Consider the following 18,174-nt stretch of genomic DNA (forward strand, 5'->3'; position numbering starts at 1 on the left):
CTGTTTGTCACTTTTTATTTTTTTGCTTGCAGACATAAAAAGATATCCATGAAAGTCCAGATATAATAAATAAATTAACTACTTAAAAACTGTTGGATATTAAAGCAATGAAATGAGCAAATAATGGCAGAAAGGCGTAACTTTGCAAAATTACAGAGCTCATGTAAAGGATCCCATATCGCTGATAAAGAACAAAACAAAATCCCAAATCAAAAGAACGCTGATTGACGGTTCACCACCCGCTGATTGTTCTGTGATGTTTGCATATCCTAACAGAGTCCTACACGGTTCAGCAAACACAGGAAGAGAGAGCAGAGAAAAGCAAAATAAAAGCTTATTATTTCTTCTTTTTTTTTCTTTTTACCCCCCACGTATGAAAAGTTTTTAAAAAGTTCGACGAGCCATGTGCTTCTGGTTTCTTGTCCCTAAAATATTGTCTGTAATTCTTGTGGAAAACCTGAAGGATGTTGTTTACTAGTTCACCCGTATTTGAGGAAATAAACGCACTAATAACTGTCTTTCTTTTTCTCTCTTTAAAAAGTTATTCACGTACTTTGGTGGCGAGGACAAAAAAAAAAAAAAAAACACCATCTGAAAGACATAATAATAATAATAATTTTGTATTTTCATGCATACAGTATTGAATTCTCTAGAAAAAGAAAACTGTAACCGTAAATTGTAAATGTCACAATCTTACCGAGTTTGTAGCTTAACTGACTGAGGTAAAGTTGCCTGTTTCCTGAAGAAGAGCACACATGCCTTATTTTTTTGTTTGTTTTATTCTTTTTTTTGGACAAGGACAGTGTTTGGGTTCATCTCCCTTTCAAGTCGATCAACTCTTGATGAATATGCTTGTTTTTTTTTAACCCACATGACGTATTGGGGAACGGGTCTAAAATGGCTTCACTCTGTAATCAACTCCACCATCACAACAGAAGTTTAATAAATCTTATTACAGCCTTATTAATGTAGAGCTGGACGTTAAAGAGAAAATCCACCTTCAAAAACACATCATGTTTTATTTTGTAATGTTTAATGAGGGTTTTATGTCATGACTTGTGTTCTTTTTCCACCAGATTACCTACGTTTCCCAGAATGCCTCAGAAGACGTGTTGCTTTCAGCCTAAGGCGGTATGGTATGTATGATGGAGGTGTGAAGAAAGCTGGATATGGTGTAACAGAGAGGACGAGTATAAACCGACCTTAAGTTTTCTAAACTTAGGCGTTTTTTCAACCTGGTTCTGTATTGAGAGGGCGAGCGCGCTGCAGTCGGGATCAGCGATACAAGGCTGCAACGTAATCCATACCGTCTAAGTAAATCAAAGAAAGTGACAACATTATGGAAGGATCCCTACAGAGAAAGACCCTATTATTATTTTATTTTTTTTAAAGTGTAAGATCCTTTTTATTTAACCAGAAACAGTCGCTATTTCGCTCCCGCCAGACTCCATTGATAAAAACAATAATTTAACCTCACAGAACACGGGAGTTGCTGGTCTGTCGCTGCGTCGGTTTGTTTGTGTTATTGTGTCACACGACAACCGGAGAGGTAAAACTACTATTTAGCCAAGGAAGTCTGGTGGCTTTGACGAGAGAGCGACACAGCGACTGCTTCTGGTTTAACTAAAAGGATCTTACTCTTCAAAATAAAAGCTCTTCCTCTATAGGGATCCTTTCCGTTGTGTTTTCACACACTTGTAATGACAATCTGAGCGCTTTTAATGGACGTACTTTGCTGGGGTGCAAATGCAAGGATAATGTTGCAGCTTTGTCTCGCTGCCGTCAATACTGGACCAGGTTGAAAAATACCTTTAGTTACCCTTCAAGTGTCTGAGTGAATTCAATTTGAAGAGAATATTTCACGTGTAAGTTTAATGATGTGAAACCACATCTCCTCAAATGATGGTACACTTGAAACATAATAACCTTCGCGAAGGGGGATTTCTTACACGTCATGTTGGACTGCGTTCATTTTGATTCAATCTACGCTCTTAAACATCAGCTGCTGTTGAAGTTCAAGCCAATATAATATCACAGATTATATCAGTATATAAGTCACAAGAAACTCAATCACTGAACTAACTTTTGAGGTAAATAAGTTTATTTTTACACTGTAAAATGTCATCTCTGTACATATTTCGGTCTGTTCTTTAATAACCAAATTTAAGTAATTTCTTCAGGAGTTTTCAAAGAGTTTGAGACCCTAAACTTCAGTATCAGTCAAAGTTTTCAGCATTTTCTTTGCGTTTTCTGTTGATACAAACTGTTAAATCATCCCACAATGCAACTATAAAAGTAAATCTGTCAGAAATAATAACTCTGTTTAGACATTTTTAACACTAAAATGCACAATTGTTTAATGATGATGTGTTTTAAGGTGGATTTTGCGTGTTTGGAGGTAAATTCACAAACTGAATTGACGTTATTGAAACTGAATGGACCCAAACACCTTATGACATTTTCAAAAGGAATTATAATAGTGTAATAATAACAGTATTATGGATTCAGTCCTCATATTATTTTATATATATATGTCGTTCAGACAAATCACTTGAAAAAAATACAAAAAGGTTTAAAATGTTGATTTGGGATGGACTCCAGCACAGATTTTTGGATTTTAAAAACAAAAGTATAAAACAGAATGGCACTAATTTGTTGTCTATTCACACGGTTTTAAAAACCTTTGCTTTCAGAACAGCAAAATGTTTTGTGTGTTGGGTTTGGGGAGAGGACGTTCCCTTGAGATAAAGGTCTGATGGTGTTTTTTATTCTCAAAAAACAGACTTTAATATTCATGAGAGGTCTCACCTCTTTAGAAACGTGTTGGATTTGTTTTTTCCTTTATACAAAGTTCACCGTAAAACATTTGTTTTTTGTAAGAAAAAGGACATGAAAGGCCAAAGTAAAAGCCCTGTCATTGTCACCAAAATAAAAGCCTTGTTATTTGTACAGGAGCAGAGCTGGAAACTTACACTCGTGCCAACGCTTGGTGAGAGGCGGCGTCCCGCACGTTGGGTTGGTCCCCACAGTTCGTCAGCAGAAACAAACTACATCCCGATGCTTTGTCCGTTAATTCAGCTCCGTCACCTCAGTGCTTCTCAGCTGCACCAGGACCCAAAGTTCATCTCCAAGGCACAAACCCGCCTTTTTTTATTTATTTCTTTTTTAATAGTAACACGTCATCCATGTGAGCTGTAACTCCCGTCTGAGCGTCCTGCGGCCGTCTTTGGGTCCCGACCCACCAGCTGAGAAACACTGACGCATGTCGTCCTCCATGTTGTCTCCACAGCGGGGGGGGGAAGCAACGTTAACGCTGTGGAATAAAACAAAAGGAAAGAAAGATAAAAAACATTCAAGCCAGGACAGGAAGGTTTCTGACATCATGTGTACACGATGGACCAACCTGCGGTCGCATTAACCCGATATTCTCCATCACTGACGGGAAAAATCTGAAGGCCGATCTACTGAAACGCCCACTAACCACCTGTAGTAGACCTCCTCTCCAGTTGGTGGCAGTGTGCACTTTTATTAGCTGCTGTCTAATAATCTGAGAGTAGATCTCACATCACTCGTCACTGATCGATTACTTCGTTCCATCTTATCAATTCAACGCTTTTGTGGCGCTCCAGCTGATGTTCCTCTCTTCTCCTCCGTTTGCTTCTTTAGTGTAGTTTGGATTCAGTAGACTTCTTTTCACATTTTCTACTTCTTACTGTCTTACTTTTTTTGGAGGAGGATCGCGACGCTAAAGGGAAAAGCGCTTGCAGAGATCTTTCAATTCGGTTCTTCGAGATTTATCGATCGAAGGCTTAACAAATTATTCTCTATGGTTAACAAACTAAACTAAATTTCCACAACTCACAGTGATCACTAAACTGTTTCACTCCTCCTCTCTCTCATTCAAATACAAAAAGACTCCCAAGCTGTCGTCCTTCCTCTGATGTGAGGATGACCTAATTAGTACGAGGAGCATCTGATACAAGTTATTTAAAAAAGAAAATAGATCACCTTGCTTGTTCACAACAACAAAAAAAAATAATACCAATGAACTACTATTGCATTTTACTGTGATATTTTACGCAAGGTCTCGAATCTGTTAGTATCACTTTAAGAGTTCTGGTATCATCCGACTTCAGCGCTGACAAAACGTTTTTTTCCCCAACCGAAAAGGCGGCGCCTCGAACACACTGCTTTTCCCTGCTATTTTAACACGTTTACAAACTTGTCACAGCTGATAAGGTAACACCTGTGACACGCCCACCAAACGGGAGGAAACAAGGAAACATGTCATTCATTCAGAAAACGTTGCCCCTGGCCTACACATCATATTCTAAACATATTTGCTTTGATAACGATAAATGTTGTTGTGATCGAGTTTCTTTTTTAAATTAATGATATTAAAAATGTTTTATTGACGGGTGATGGTAGATAAATTAGGACGGAATTTTTACGACAACAAAAAAGTCCAAAGAAGCCTCTGGTACCAGCAGCTGCTTCTAAACTGGCCTTTACATAAATACATTTGGTTTCTTGGGATATAATAAGTTATTTAAATCCCTGTTGACCTGATATGTTAACAGCACTGAACGGTCCTACAATATACAACCGAGTCCAATACATAACTGGATTTGATGTCGACTGTAACGTTCTCCTGCGTGCTCTAGGTCACCCCGGGGTCTCCTAGCATCTCTAAGGCAGAGCCCCGACGCCCAACGGAGGAAACTCACGGGAGGTTTTCTGGGCACGTCCAACTGTTAGAAAAACACCGGGGTAGACCCACAACTCGCTGGAGAGAGTGTTTCACATCTGGCTCGGGAAGGACTCCGGATCCCCGAGGAGGAGGAGCTGGAAAACATCTGGAGCACCTCGTTTAATCCTGCTGCTACTTAAATCACAGATAACATGCCTGATGTGATGCGTCAGTAAATTACCTTAGTTCAGGTAATATCTGCTACATACTGTTTGTAAATATTTACCATCTTTCCAGATGCAAAACTGTGTCAACTTCACTACAACTTCTCAATTTTGTTCTGCTGTATTTTAAATGATTCTGTTTTTTACTGTAAGGGCTGCAACTAACACTTACTTATTATTGAGGTGCAAAATCAAATAAATAAGTATACCAGGTAAATTAACCTGCTTACATTTTTCATTTCTATTACACTTTTGTTACTTGTTTTATGTACTTTGAATTGTCTCTTTGCTCTAATTGCTATATACAAATAAAACTCGCTTTGCCTGAATTATAATTAATTTGCATTTTGTTTTTGTGATTTCATTATGATGAACAGAGAAAGCTGGAATCAGAGGATTTTTGCTTAATATAATGACTTAAACTGGTTATCGAAAGTGACTGTTTTACCGACTAACAACAACATGGAATCCAACAGTACCTCAAACTCTGATAACAGCAGGAAATCTGAAATTAAACACTTAATTTCAAACAAGAAACAACTAAATCCACTTTGTCATCAAGTTGCAGGATGTTTTGAAATTCTCTGATCTGGCAGAAGGGCTGGCCGGATCTGGTTTTAAAAGTTTTAGATTCTTCAGTACGGAAACCAAAACAAGACTTCCTTTGCCACCTTATTGTGAGAAATATGCAATTGTTTTCATTTATCAAAAGAAGCCGTATGAGAACTTTCTATGAATAAAACTCCAGGCGCTATCTGATCAGACACATTCTGGCCCTACATCTTTGATTTATCTTTTTTTTTCCTGTTTAAAATCCATCGTCAACCGCTTATCCTGCGTACAGGGTCTTGGGGGGCTGGAGCCAAACTGGACAGGTCGCCACACACCTAAGGACAATTTAGGGTCACCAATCAACCTAGCCTGCATGTCTTTGGACGGTGGGAGGAACCTAATAAATAAAATTAAAAAAATAAATAATAAAAAATAAAGTTTTCTTTTGTTTACGTGCAGTTGTGTGAATCTACATGAACTAAATGCAAACCTGCACAGAAGTGAACGCTTTCATAAAGTGAAGCTGACTGCAGATCACAGTCCACTCAGACACTCACCTGTCTGCTCATGTCTGCTCTTCTGCCTGAGGCTGTGATTGGCTGAAACCTTCAGATTCCTCCTGGATCGTTTCGTCATCCTCCACCTCCTCAGCTGCCTCCTCCTCCTCCGCTGCTGCTTCCTCCTCCTCCTCCTCTTCTTCTTCTTCTTCTTCATCTTCATTGCAGTCGTCGTCAGTTGCCTCCCCTCCTTGTTCTTTCACCTCCATCTCTCCTTCGCTGTCTCCATGCTCTGCTGCCTCCTCTTCCTCCTCCTCTTCGGCCTCCTCCTCGCTGAAGGGCTCCTTGCCCTCCTCCACCCTCCTGGCGGTCTCAGAGAACCAGTCCCTCACCTGCTCGTAGCTCATGCTGGACTTTGTCACCAGATCGTCCAGGTCCTTCTCGCTCAGGGCTCGGTGTTTGAGGTAGTAGTCCTTCAGAAACGTCTTACCGGACTTCACCTGCACGAGGGAGGGATGGAAAAACAGGCATTAAAAAACTCTAAATGAGAAGATTTATATTAACGTCTGTGTACGATCTGTATCTTTAAAAAGCTCTGGTTGTGTTACTCTGCTGTGGACTTTTGCATAAAGGTGATCAATTTTGCAAGGTTTTGAAGTGCCTGGATTTGTAAAAACAGTCTCTTAACGGAGTTCACCATGACTGGAAGGAGGGGAAACACCTAGCTTCCGCCTTAAAATGTGCCAAAACCTGCATTGTTTACAGTACATGTCATTTATATTTGGTCCAATGATTATTTTCATTATCCAGTAATCTGACGATTCCTCACTGAAGTTACTATTTGTTTACTTTTTGTAAAAAAGCGGCCTTCACAACAAGGTGACGTCTAGTTTTGTCCAACCAAAAACTTTAAGATATTCAGCTGCTTTTCTTTGCTTTATATCATATATATGAATTGTTCCTCAGTGGATGTTCTGGATTGATTCTGGCTCTATCAAAGTCAGTCTACTTACTGAAACACAAAGAAACCGAGGGAAGGAAACCATTTGTAACACTTAAAATCCCCTGAAATGAGCACCTGAGCTCTTAATAAAACTGGCAACTTGGTGCACATTTCACACACAGACCTTGATGGCGATGGCGCCCCCCTGTGGGGAGCGTTTGCAGGGATACGGCCGGCGTGTCCTCCTGGACCAACCACGGAAACGCTTCCTGGACTTCTTCTGGCTCTTTGCTCCACCGTTCAGCGCCTCATCCACCTTAAATCCATGAATTACATTTGTTTATACGGTCGAGCTGCTCTAAAGAGGCACAACCATCACTGTGACTTCAACATCACAAAGACTAAATCGGCTCTTACCTTCCCACTCTGGTAGAGGTAGTACCACTTCAGGTTGCTGTTCTTGCAGGCGTAGCGCGTGTCTCCGAACCAGTTGACGATGTACGTCCTCGGCAGACCGCTGTCCTCCGCCATCTGGTCGTACTCTTCGGGTGTTGGCCACTGTGTGCGGACAAAGGCCTTCTTCAGGATGTGAAGCTGCTCTGGCGTCTTTTTGAGCGTCCTCCTGCCGGCGGGTGGCGTGGTCTGCCTCTCCTGACTTGAGGACGAAGGCACAGCTGGTTTCCCCCTCTCGCCGTCCCCCTCCACGTCGTCGTCATTTGACAGCGTCCCCGAAGGCATTTTCCGCCTCTCAGTGAACCAAGCGTCCACCTCACGTCGCGTCAGCTTCGTCTCCGCACGCAGCCGGCTCAGCTCCTCGTCCGAGGGCGTGTCTGATTTCTGGAAGCTGGCCTCCAGGATGAACAGCTGCTCCGGAGTCTTTTCCTTAAACTTCTGTGGCGTGAAGTCGGGGAAGGCGTGGCGGAATTTGATCCGTGGGTCGCTGGGGGAGCCGAACGACACCGGGACGTTGGCAGAAGTCGGAGAGGAATCGCTGGCGTCGTCACTGGAGTCAATGACGATGGTGGCGTTGTTTTCGCTGTTATTGCTGTCGTTAAGGCTGCCGCTGCTGTTCCTTCCTCCCCGGCCTCCTCCCGGCGTCGCCGCCCTGCTGGACGCGGTTTCGCTCAGCAGAACGCCGTGGTGATCCTTCGAGTTTCTCTGGTTGTACCGCGTGTCGCTGAACCACTTCTTTATTGCTCGTTTGGAGAGTTTGGTGACCTGCATGAGTCGCGATATCTCCGCCTCTGTGGCGAACTGTCTCCTGCCGTAGCTCGCCTTCAGCTCCGCCAGCTGCTCTTTGGACTTCTTCGGTTTGGTTGCCGACGCGTCCAAACTGAACGCCGCGCTGGCCGACATCTCAGTCTTTGATTCTGAAGTCGACGGTTCGGCGGCTTTGGGCTGGTTGCCGGGGACACCTGCGACGGTCAGGGTGATGGGAGAGGCGACCGGCATGGTGCCGCCATTACCGGCCACCTGTGTGAGGACGAGGCCCGGCTGACCGACGATTTGGCAGGTCTGGAAGATGGACTGCAGGCCGTTGGTTGCTGCGGCGATGTTGGCGGGTATGACGGTGATGGTCTGGGGGACGGTCTGCACCGTGCCGTTAAACTTCTTCCTCCTCGCCTCCTCCACCTGCAGAGGAAAGCAACAAAGAGCAGACTGTTGAGCTTTAAATAACAGGACAGAAGTGCTGGACGGTTTCTGGAAAAGGAAATAAAGTCTGTTGCTATGAACTCTAACGTAATAAAGTGAGAGTGAAGTTAATCGTTAAGGACTTCTTGTACGTGCTGGCTGCTAACGAAGACCGTGTGATATGACGGAAAGCTGCAGAATGGCGACTTAATGTTGTTTGAGGTGAGATTGTTTCGTCGGCTGAAATCTGAAATGTAATTTGTAAGCACTGATAAATAAACCGACTGTACGTCCTGATGTCTGTAACGTTTGACAGCACAAGCGCCGAAGATTTAAGCTGAGAACAGTTTACGTCCCTCAGAGTGAACCGAACAAAAGAAAACTAACAGCACGAGCTGAAAAAGTACAACAAAAAAGCTGAAAAGAAACGAACAGAAGACAACATTTAAAAAAGGTTGCATGATCGATAAAGAAATAATTACATGACAGCAGGTCTATAAAAATGTCTTTTACGAAGTGATCTGATAAATGGCCGACTTGGTCGTTCCAAAGGGTTGCTTGTTTTTAAATTGAGATGTAATCTGAATGAATCTTTAATCCCGAGTCTTGTGCAATAAGATGTTTCATAAACATCTTATTTTATTGTAATGTATTTCAGAAGGCATATTAAAACTATGGCGAGCTGTTTTTAACATGAATTCTTTAAAACTTACTTGTCACTATTTAAAAGCTAAGTAACTAAGTAACTATTCCATTAGTTATAAGGATAGACTGTGTAAAAGAGGGTTGCTAGTAATATTTCCTGTTTTACTAATAACTATTGATTAGATACTAGCAGTTCATTTTCATTTACTAAAAATGAATCCATTAGTCAGTAGTAATTATTTTGTAGTTACTAAAGACTCATTGCACATTTTTGCAATTGAAATCTGTTTGGCTCTGCACTTCAGATATGATCTGTTCATTAGCTACTAGTAACTATTCCCATTTTACTAGTATATCTATTATTTTGATACTAGAACCTATTTCATTATTTATTAGTAACTATTCCAAAAGGTACCAGTAACGTTTGAATTATTACTAGTTATTCATTATTGACTAAAGCCTTGTTGATAGGAACACTTTAATTGTTGAATGTCTAAATAATAGATGGTAGTAAAATGGAAATGGTGACTAAAAAATAAGCACTAGTATCTAAATTGTAGCGACTTGTAAAATGGAAATAGTTACTTTAATTAGCGACTAGTAAGTTTTAAGGAATAAATGTTAAAACAGCTTCTGCCAATGCGACTTAGATTTTTTAAAATTTGTTTCATCACATCATCTTTTAGGCTTTCTTTCCTCCTCTATCTTGGCAAAGCTGTCTGAAAATTTAAATAAAGTCACCTGAGGGCCGCATGAATCTTATTTTTTGCCCTACATGAGAAAATAAAATGTGACTCCACACATCTCTCCGACAGTAATTAGTAACCACGAGTGCCACGTTAGGGACAGGAGTGGAAATTGCAGCCTGAAACTGTGTGTGTGTGTGTGTGTGTGTGATGCGGTGTGAAAGCATCTTGTGAAGCACAGACCTCCTCCGGCGTCCAGCTGACTCCGTGTTTCAGCCTCTGAGCAGAAAACCAGACCTTGATCTGCTCCTCGCTGAACTTCGTCTGCGAAGACAAGCCCATGATCTCGGACACCGAGGGATACGGAAACCTGCGACACAAATCAGAGTTAGCGTCTAACAGGAGTGAGTATATACAGTATAACCACAGGAGCTGTTCTACACTGAACTAAAAACACATTACTGCCGTCTTTGTGTCTAGTTTAGTGGACGGACCAGGTAACGTGACAGTGAACACACGAGCGCAGGTGTCATTCGTTAGACAGGAAGAGGCGGGGAACTGAAGGGAAAGTTTAAACACTAAAATAAGATGGAGAATGAAGCACAAATAAATGGTTAAATAAGAAATAAGCTACTAGAAATAGAAAATATACCCCGCCAACACCCCGACCGCCACCGCAGCCGCCGCCCAAGTTGTTATTCTGTGGGAAACACTGTGATGATATGATTTCTGCTGCTATGATTTGCAGGCCGTGGCGTCTCTGAAGCATCACAATGCTTCATTTATAAAAAGTATGCTGTGTCCTGAGACTTGAATGTGACACGTGGTTTGATAATATTTTAAATTAAGGGGACGTATTATGCTCATTTCCAGCTCAGTATTTTTATTCTGGGACTCGGCTAGAGAAGCTCTGCTTGATTCACAGTTCAATAAAATCCTTGTTTAACTTTTACTGGCCCCTAAGTTAATCCTTAAGTTGGTATTCTGCTCATAATCAGGTTCATAATCCTATTTAGGGGTTGGACCAGAACAGATTTACAGGGTTTAACACCATATTTTTTTGTCATACTGCACATTGCTGCAGCTCCTCTTTTCACCGTGTTGAAGGCTTTGTTTTAGCTATGGAGTGATGCATCTCGTCTCTAAATGATCTTTGTTGGGAGTTGCACATGTGCAGTTCCTAGTTAAGGACTACTAGCCAATCAGAAGCAGAGAAGGGCGGGTCAGCGAGAAGCCGGTAAACAGCTTCGATTCAGCTGTACATGGACTGGAGCGAGAGTGTCAGAGCGGTGAGTTATTAATCTGCAACAAAAGGATCTTTCATCTATAAAGTTTTAACTGAGCTCTGTCTCTACATCACAGGAACAACTTTATGTCCACTGACTGCCTGGAGGGTAGCTAGTGTTTGGAAGGGAGAGGAGAGCTGTGTGGTCACGTGTCGGACTAGCCTCTTGGCGAGCGTTATATGAGGCACATTTAGCTTTAGCGAAGGGAAGCGGCTGGACTACAAACGAGCTGTTTTCTGTGGGAGACGGGAACTCTGTTTGTTCTGGACTTTGGGCTTTTTTTACTTTGCAAACCTGTTACATTCACAAAAAAGGCTTATAACTCAATAAAGGAGAGGGGAAAAGCCAAAAAGCAGAATACCACCTCTTTAAGCTCCTGTCTCTTTAAGTGCCTCCTCCCTAAAAGCCCACTTTCTTCTGATTGGCCAACTTCCAGCTGCCTCATCCTCCTGCTGGTGTTCAAGATCTCAATAAACTGTTAAACTTTTAAATTATAAAGCCCATAATGTATAAATAATATCTGCTTTTCTTGGAGTCAGAAATCTACTGAAAGATAATAAGTCGTAGCCCCGCCCCTCCAGGTGCACTTACCTGTTGTAGGCGCTGACCAGCAGGACGTTGTTGTCCATGGCCGTGTTGTATGTTGGGATGCTGCTGATGGGGATGAGGAGCTGAGTCTGCGTCTGAATGCTGTTCTGCTGGTTCTGCAGGGCCGACAGAACCTGAGCCAGCGTCCCAGGAGGCAGCATGGCGCCGCCGCCCGAGCCGCCTTTGATCTGCAGCACGTTGGGGCTGTTGACCACGATGCTCTGCGGGACGGCCTGGACCTGCAGCGGCGTGGAGACGGGGACGAGGCGAGGGGCGGCTGCGGCGGGTGTCATCGGGGCGGGAGACAGCGTGGGCGGCTCCTTGTTCTCGTCGTCCTCGTCGTCGCTTTCCACTTTGATGACGTCGTCGACGGCCAGTTTGTGCGAGGCGGTGAACTTCTTGGGATCCGGTCTGCTCTTGATCCTCATGATGGGCGTCTTGCTGAGGGCGATGCCTTTGCGGGACGTCTCCTCGGCCTCGTCGTCCTCCACTTTGACAAAGCTGCCGTCGAAGGTGAGGTCGTTGACCGTCTGCTGGAAGATGGTCTCGTTGTTTCGCTTCACCATCGTCCGTGTGAAGTTGTCCTCGCCCGGGTGGAGGCGAGCGTTGTGGGCCAGCAGAGTGTCATAACTAGAGGGGGAGAAACGCTGGTCAGTTAGGTTTGGTTTATTTAATGGGATTAAATAAATAACTTGGACTGAGAGCACTTAAAAAGTTTTGTGTGATTATTTATATTCTTAAATTTTCTCTTTACAAGAGAATTTCAATTTGGTTTTTAACAAATTCAGAGAGTTGTGGCTCTCTATGCTCTGTGTAACCAATGAGCATTATTTTGTAGGACTGAAAGGAAGGAATGGGACGTTTGATACCGAGGCGCCGAAACTCGTTTCACTTTCGCAAAGCATACTGGTTTGAAAGAGTGTGTTGAAGATTGTATCAAATTGCCTTTCCCACGTGACAGATGACGTCTGAAGCTTCGTACGTCACTGAAACGCCTGAAAGGATTTGAACGACATGAAGTTTTGTCATTGATTCATACGTGCCCGCCCTGAGTGAGCGGGCTTGACGGCACTTGTCATCACAAGGATCGATTGTAGCTTAGAAAGCCTTCATGCTGTTTGCTGTCATGGCAGATAATTATAATGTAAGGAAACATCATTTACTTGCATTTCTCTCAGCACTTTGATGAGTGAGATCAAAATGAACACACAACGTTCTTTTAATGTACATTTCATTTTGAAATCTCCCTAATAAACAGCAGGCATCTCTGTCTGTTTATGTTTCGATTATGTCAAGAACCGTTCATCCAGTCGACTTCACATGTGACAGTGCAGTGTCGCAATCTGGACACGCGACACGTTCAGAATTAATAAATATACTAGAGAACAGAGCGGAGCGGCGTTATTGTCATCACGCGGGCTTGAAATACATTAGAAACGGATGTGTTGAAACAGAGTTGTAAGAGTTTTATGAAGATCTAAAGAAGCGCTGAATATCTAGCAGTATATCTTCAGCGTAATTAAGGCCAATGTGAGACGCACATTTTGAATGCCACTTTTTTGTGATTGATTAATGTAAAAATTAAATAAAACTCCCATCAAAAGCTGCTGGAAACTATATAAGAAGACATAAAACAGAAATTTGAGAAGCTGGAAATGAAATGAAAGCTAAATATACTTGATGCTGATGCTGTAATCCAGATAAACTTACAGTGACAGGTTTGATTTGAAGAGTTCAGGTGAGTAAATGTCGCCCTGCCCAAACTCTCTCACACGTATATAAGTGTAAAAACAGTTTTGTACCTCTTGGTGTGATAGTCACACTCCATGCAGACGTAGGACGTGTTGGTGACGACATCGGGATGCTCCGTGTCCACGTGCATGGTGAACAGGTTGAGCTCTGTCGTCTGGAAGCTGCAGTATTTGCACTCGTAGCCCCCCTCTGCCATGTTCGAGTCCAGATAGTGGTCTGAGACCTGTCTGACATCTGCGTCTTCGCCTCGCTGCTCAAACAGACCAGAAACCTCTGAGGAGACGGCCGCCACGCCGTTACTGTCCCCCGTCTCAGCCGTATCTGTGACGTCCTCCATCTCCTCGTCCGAGTCAACGGTTTCTCGAGGAGGAACCATGCACGGTGTGGTGGACTTCCTCCTGCTCGCCATCCTGAGGTCGGGAAAAGTGCTGTATTAAAGCCGAGTATTAAAGCCGTCTCAGTTCAAGTCGTCCCGTTGTGGCTCCATAAAGTGGGACGTCATCTGTCGAAATGTTTCCTGTGTTGTCCTTAATTCCTGAAGACAAAAAGGAAAGAAGTAAACAATAATAAACATGTAAAAGTTATGTTTAAGGCCACAATCAGACGTGGGAATGTTTTAAATCGGTTCAGCCAGACTCTGCAGATGTTTCTCCTTTAGCTCATTTAGGTGTGTTCAGGTGTAACACGACACACCTGGAGTTCCTGTTCCATCACATGAGAAACTAATGAGCCTTGACTAAACAGGTAAGTAAAAAAAAAAATAGTTAAAATTTACCGGTTAGCTTTTACAGAGGAGCAACAGAAAGCATCCTGACTGGAAACATCACAAATCGGCCGCATTTTTTCAGCCGTATTTTATTGTTTTCAGAAAAGGGGTGAAGCTCTGCTCAAAGTAGCAAAGCAAACAATGTACACTTAAGTATTGTGGAAATTGTGGATGTAGCACATCTTATTTGCATGCTTTATACTGCTCATGTGCATGCCGTGAAACTTAAATCAATAGCCCAGGCTTTTATTTGCTGAACTCACCCCGTCTATATTTGGGACAGGCCTTTAACTCCTTTAACGTGCCGGTGGATGTTGAATGAAAATACTTTGGTGCTCATTGTTTCCATAAAACGAACTACATGTTTGTGTTGTGGAGAATCTAACTGATCTAAATGTGTGTATCACGTCCATATTGACACATCATTTTTCTGGGTACGGACAGTCTAAGCAGCTTAGAAGCAGTTTAAGCAGGTGACCCAGTGGGCTTCAACAGGTTTTATAGATCCAAAGAACCTCCATAAAAACCAGACCAGGCTTCTAATTGAGACCTGCATTTATTTGTCAAAACGTGAGGCCACACCAGGCCAGTAAAAGGGAACAGGCGTCTAATTGGGACTCTGCTTTTTATTTAAGTTTTACATTAACTGTGTTTTATCTTTCTACACTAATGATCATCTTATCATTTATATTTACATTTCTCTGCCTATGTTTCTTATCCGGCTGCACCTTATCATCTTTAAATACATTACATGTGTTAACTAAATGTGGGAAAGTGTGAGCTGATGCGATATTAGCCCTGTGCGCGCTGATCAAACTGTTGTGCTGTTTGTTTCAGCTCCTCCTAGCAAACTCTGGTGCTGCAGCAGAAAATGCACTTCCTGTCCGCACAGAGAGAAGAAAAGACACCGAGCTGTTAACCTGCGCAGACTCCAGTCATAATAATAACCCCGTGTCTTCTCAGCTAGCTTTCTGTCTGAGATGTTTAACAGAGAAAGAGGAACGACCGCAGCGACACCGTCCTAGCGGCTAGCGTTAGCTAGCCGAGCGTTGTGTTTATTATTAACGGGTCGGTCCTGCTGTCAGCTCGGTGTGTGTTTACCTGGTGGATCGGCTGCCGTTTACCAGCATCTCCCAACAGATAGTTAGCTGGCTAGCGGCTGGAGCTTTGTATCATCTCTGGTTGGGGCTGTTGGTGCGCAGTCTTCCGCCTTTTTAGCCAAATACACCGAGGATCCCATCTGCTGCAGCCGGACACAGAGACACTCTGACGGCCGGGGACAAGCTGTCTAAACGCCGTTAGCTCCGGTTTCGGCTGTCGACGCGCATTGTTTGCTCCGTCGCTTTGTTAATAAAAAGGAGAGTTTAATATAAAAAGGCACCGATAGTTCACCGAATCTGACGATGGCATTATTTTTTGTACCGCCGCTACAAGCGACCAACGGCCGAGAAATGCATCCGGTTTGAATATTTCAAAATAAAAGCTTGAGGTAAGGGATTCACTGAAAAATCAGAGTAATAACAACATGTCTATGAAGAATAATAATAACAACATGTCTATGAAGAATAATAATAACAACATGTCTATACATGTCATAAGAATAATAACAACATGTCTATGAAGAATAATAATAACAACATGTCTATACATGTCATAAGAATAATAACAACATGTCTATCAAGAATAATAATAACATGTCTATGAAGAATAATAATAACATGTCTATACATGTCAAAAGAATAATAACAACATGTCTATACATGTCATAAGAATAATAACAACATGTCTATCAAGAATAATAATAACATGTCTATACATGTCATAAGAATAATAACAACATGTCTATGAAGAATAATAATGTCTATACATGTCATAAGAATAATAACAACATGTCTATGAAGAATAATAATAACATGTCTATACATGTCATAAGAATAATAACAACATGTCTATGAAGAATAATAATAACATGTTATAAGAATAATAACATGTCTATGAAGAATAATAACAACAACATGTCTATGAAGAATAATAACATGTCTATGAATAATAATAACATGTCTATGAAGAATAATAACATGTCTATGAAGAATAATAATAACAACATGTCTATACATGTCATAAGAATAATAACATGTCTATGAAGAATAATAATAACATGTTATAAGAATAATAACATGTCTATGAAGAATAATAATAACAACAACATGTCTATGAAGAAATAATAACATGTCTATGAAGAATAATAACATGTCTATGAAGAATAATAATAACAACATGTCTATGAAGAATAATAACAACATGTCTATACAGAATAATAATAATAACAACATGTCTATGAAGAATAATAATAACATGTCTATGAATAATAATTAACATGTCTATGAAGAATAATAACATGTCTATGAAGAATAATAATAACAACATGTCTATGAAGAATAATAATAACATGTCTATAATGAATAATAACATGTCTATGAAGAATAATAATAACACAACATGTCTATGAAGAATAATAATAACATGTCTATAAGAATAATAACATGTCTATGAAGAATAATAACAACAACAACATGTCTATGAAGAATAATAATAACATGTCTATGAAGAATAATAACATGTCTATGAAGAATAATAATAATAATAACATGTGTATGAAGAATAATAATAACATGTTATAAGAATAATAACATGTCTATGAAGAATAATAATAATAACAACATGTCTATGAAGAATAATAATAACATGTCTATAAGAATAATAACATGTCTATCAAGAATAATAACATGTCTATACATGTCATAAGAATAATAACATGTCTATCAAGAATAATAACAACATGTCTATCAAGAATAATAATAACAACATGTCTATGAAGAATAATAATAACATGTTATAAGAATAATAACATGTCTATGAAGAATAATAATAACAACATGTCTATGAAGAAGAATAATAACATGTCTATGAAGAATAATAATAACAACAACATGTCTATGAAGAAGAATAACAACATGTCTATGAAGAAGAATAACAACATGTCTATGAAGAAGAATAACAACATGTCTATGAAGAAATAATAACAACATGTCTATACATGTCATAAGAATAATAACATGTCTATGAAGAATAATAATAACATGTCTATACATGTCATAATAATAACAACATGTCTATGAAGAATAATAACATGTCTATACATGTCATAATAATAATAACATGTCTATGAAGAATAATAATAACATGTCTATACATGTCATAATAATAACATGTCTATGAAGAATAATAAAACATGTCTATACATGTCATAAGAATAATAACATGTCTATACATGTCATAAGAATAACAACATGTCTATGAAGAATAATAACATGTCTATGAAGAATAATAACATGTCTATACATGTCATAAGAATAATAACATGTGTATGAAGAATAAATAACATGTCTATGAAGAATAATAACATGTCATACATGAAGAATAATAACATGTCTATGAAGAATAACATGTCATAAGAATAATATGTGTATAAGAATAACATGTCTATGAAGAATAATAACATGTCTATGAAGAATAATAATATGTCTATGAATAATAATAACATGTCTATGAATAATAATAACATGTCTATGAAGAATAATATGTCTATGATTAATAATAACATGTCTATGATTAATAATAACATGTCTATGAATAATAATAACATGTCTATGATTAATAATAACATGTCTATGAATAATAATAACATGTCTATGAATAATAATAACAACACATTTAAAAAGAAAAACACATCACAAAAATCTGTTCCGTTCAGTTCAGTGTGCTTTTATAGGCATGAATATTTCAGTAAAATAATGTTGCTAAAGTAGTTTGCTACAAAATAAAAAGTTTATCATTTGAATATGACATAATA

General features: G+C 40.2%; 1 protein-coding gene and 1 long non-coding RNA gene across 2 annotated transcripts in view; one reads left to right on the top strand and one right to left on the bottom strand.

Annotated features, from left to right (window-relative positions):
• Positions 1-15,712, bottom strand: LOC119908106 (zinc fingers and homeoboxes protein 1-like). The gene is made up of 8 exons (XM_038725859.1): positions 15,363-15,712; positions 13,546-14,030; positions 11,747-12,373; positions 10,113-10,239; positions 7,324-8,538; positions 7,091-7,222; positions 6,024-6,463; positions 1-3,313 (listed from the first exon to the last, which is right to left on the bottom strand). The coding sequence occupies exons 2-7, from the start codon at positions 13,902-13,904 to the stop codon at positions 6,032-6,034; spliced, it is 2,892 nt and encodes a 963-aa protein (XP_038581787.1). The 5' UTR covers positions 13,905-14,030; positions 15,363-15,712; the 3' UTR covers positions 1-3,313; positions 6,024-6,031.
• LOC119908107 overlaps positions 15,622-18,174 on the top strand; it is a 9,124-nt gene continuing 6,571 nt past the window's right edge. Inside the window, exon 1 of the long non-coding RNA XR_005445191.1 lies at positions 15,622-15,750. This is a non-coding gene — a long non-coding RNA (uncharacterized LOC119908107). The remainder of the gene's footprint in view (positions 15,751-18,174) is intronic.

This window comes from Micropterus salmoides, unplaced genomic scaffold, assembly GCF_014851395.1.
Source record: "Micropterus salmoides isolate LMB-PRFRI ecotype aquatic unplaced genomic scaffold, ASM1485139v1 Ms_hic_scaffold_17, whole genome shotgun sequence".
In the NCBI taxonomy this organism is placed as follows: Eukaryota; Metazoa; Chordata; class Actinopteri; order Centrarchiformes; family Centrarchidae; genus Micropterus; species Micropterus salmoides.